Source organism: Papilio polytes, unplaced genomic scaffold (assembly GCF_000836215.1).
Source record: "Papilio polytes unplaced genomic scaffold, Ppol_1.0 DF820677.1, whole genome shotgun sequence".
NCBI lineage: Eukaryota > Metazoa > Arthropoda > Insecta > Lepidoptera > Papilionidae > Papilio > Papilio polytes.
Window position 1 is genome coordinate 1 of NW_013528527.1, and position 2,245 is coordinate 2,245.

Consider the following 2,245-nt stretch of genomic DNA (forward strand, 5'->3'; position numbering starts at 1 on the left):
TCACGCCTGTCTTCTGTGTGGTCGTGGTATTACACCGGGGGTGCTAAGATGTTAACGCGGGCACAACCACTGTTGAATAGTTGTCAATAATGAAAATGCAATGAAACTTTTTATTTCACTTACTAGTTTTGCATCTTTGTCAAACCCAGGATAGCAAGCGTAATCTCAATCTTAATTCTAAAACATTTCGTTCCTTTATTATCTGTGATCTTGCTTAAAAAGTTTAAGTATAAAAATAAAAAAGCAACTAAAATGTATTAGCAATAACTTTTATTTACACTAATGTTACATTATTCACAAATTAAAATAAAAATTAGTGGTAACATTAAATATGGCTCTATCGGAACATGAGTAAATTTTGCAATAATCGTAATGGCGAAGAGTGACAAAGCGCGCGTCCTCTCGGACAGGAATACCTTTTGACGCACATCGCAAACTTCCTGTCACATTCGCAGAGTCTTGCAGCACAGCCGTTAATAACGTTATGCCGTGTCTGATAGTTTTCTAGCGCACAGAGCGGCTGGTTGTGGTAACACTTCCAGTAATAAGGTTGGAAGTACACCGTGTAGAACGGACAGTAGATGTTCTCGTAACATTCATCGTGGAGTCGACAGCAACTGAGGAATAATAAGCATTTTAAATTTGTACTCAGAATCGTTGAGAAACATAGAGCAAGTTTATTATGAGAAATATTATGTAGTAAGGTATTAAAACGTTTGTAACAGTTTTTTGTTTTTATTTTGTACAGCTGTCGTATGCGACTTAGTTCGCGTGGAATTAGAAAAAAAAAACAAAGCTAACAGCCTATGTGTTCTTCCAGACTATATCTATGTCAAATTTCATCGGGTTCCGTTCAGTAGTTTAGGCTACAAGCTCTAATAAACATCCACCCATCCATCCATCTAAACTGTCACATTTATATCTTATATTAGTAAGAAGTACGATAGCTGTCGCTCGCGACTTCGCCCGCGTAAAATTAAATGTAATAAAAAGTATAGCCTACGTTACTTACCGATAGCGGTAACTTTTTAATTTTGAAGCAATGATTTAAATTAGCCAAGTAGTTTTTGAGTTATTAACATACAAAACTACAAATCTTTCCTCTTTATAATATTAGTATAAATATAGATTTGGTAAGTATTGAAATACGTTAGTGCTTGTGTGTTTGTGATGCGTCGTCGTTTATCAACATACTTATCAATCCCATCAGTAGGTCGACCAGAGCCGAGGAAACCGCAATAGCAACCGTAACCCTTGTAGGCAAGCGGCTCGCAGCCCGTCGCGCAGAATATCATATTATACAAGTGCAGTACACCTCGTTTACCGCGATTTTCATTTTTATTTGTAAACGCATTTGGGTCTATATTCCTGCAAAAATAGATAAGCATTTTTTATAAAAAGGGAGCAAACGAGCGGCAAGAACACCGAGGTGGTCAGCTACGCCCATGGACATCCGCAACACTAAAGAAACTACAGACGCGTTGCCGGCCTTTGAGGATATTGTAGGTTCGCTTCATGAAGGTCCGTAAGTCGTATTGGATACTTGTTATTTTAATCGAGAAGGTTCTTTGTTATATTTTTTTAAATTTCTGTTACTGGTAATTATTTCTGTCTCTATTTTTAAGATATAACTACTCGTATATCCAGCATTTTCGAGCTAGTAGTACACGCTGTCTAGAAGACTTCTACTGTTTTAGCCTTGCAGCCTTAGAAATAAACGCGGTATAAAGTTAAATTTAGCAATAAACTGAGTATAAGCAAATATTAGTATAAATTTTGCTTATAATCAGTGTATAGATATAAGTCCAAATAATGATAGGTTTCTGAAGTTTCCATTAATTTTATCGTTCCATAGTAATTCATTAGTTATTCATTGACAAGTAAAACTCAAGTTACGTAGTTCAGAAACGCATACCATGAAGGTATCGAACCAAAAACACTAATGTATGGTTAAATGTAGCTGGGAAACCGGCCATAAGAGAACTAAGAATATGTAAAGTTACTTACCTAACACCTTTAATATAATCACCCTCTGGTATAGAATATCTGTAAGGGTCGTGTGAAAACCCTACCAGTAATTGACTGCTTTTTATATTATTGCCTTCTCTTCCATTATAATCTAGATCCTTAACTTTGGTTTGCTCTCTATCAATATTTCTATTACTATGACTATGAGATGACTGTATGCTGTATTCTGGTATTTGCGCATAGTTGGTGCTGTTGTATATTTGATCGTATGTCAAAT

General features: G+C 35.8%; 1 protein-coding gene across 1 annotated transcript; it reads right to left on the reverse strand.

Annotated features, from left to right (window-relative positions):
- Nucleotides 1–248: 248 nt before the first annotated feature.
- On the reverse strand, nucleotides 249–2,240 carry LOC106110386 (the record flags this gene model as incomplete). Its single annotated transcript, XM_013292213.1, has 3 exons — nucleotides 249–617; nucleotides 1,195–1,368; nucleotides 2,008–2,240. Coding segments are annotated over 3 exons (687 nt in total), but the record flags the coding sequence as incomplete, so codon positions are not given.
- Between the last annotated feature and the right edge of the window lie 5 nt (nucleotides 2,241–2,245).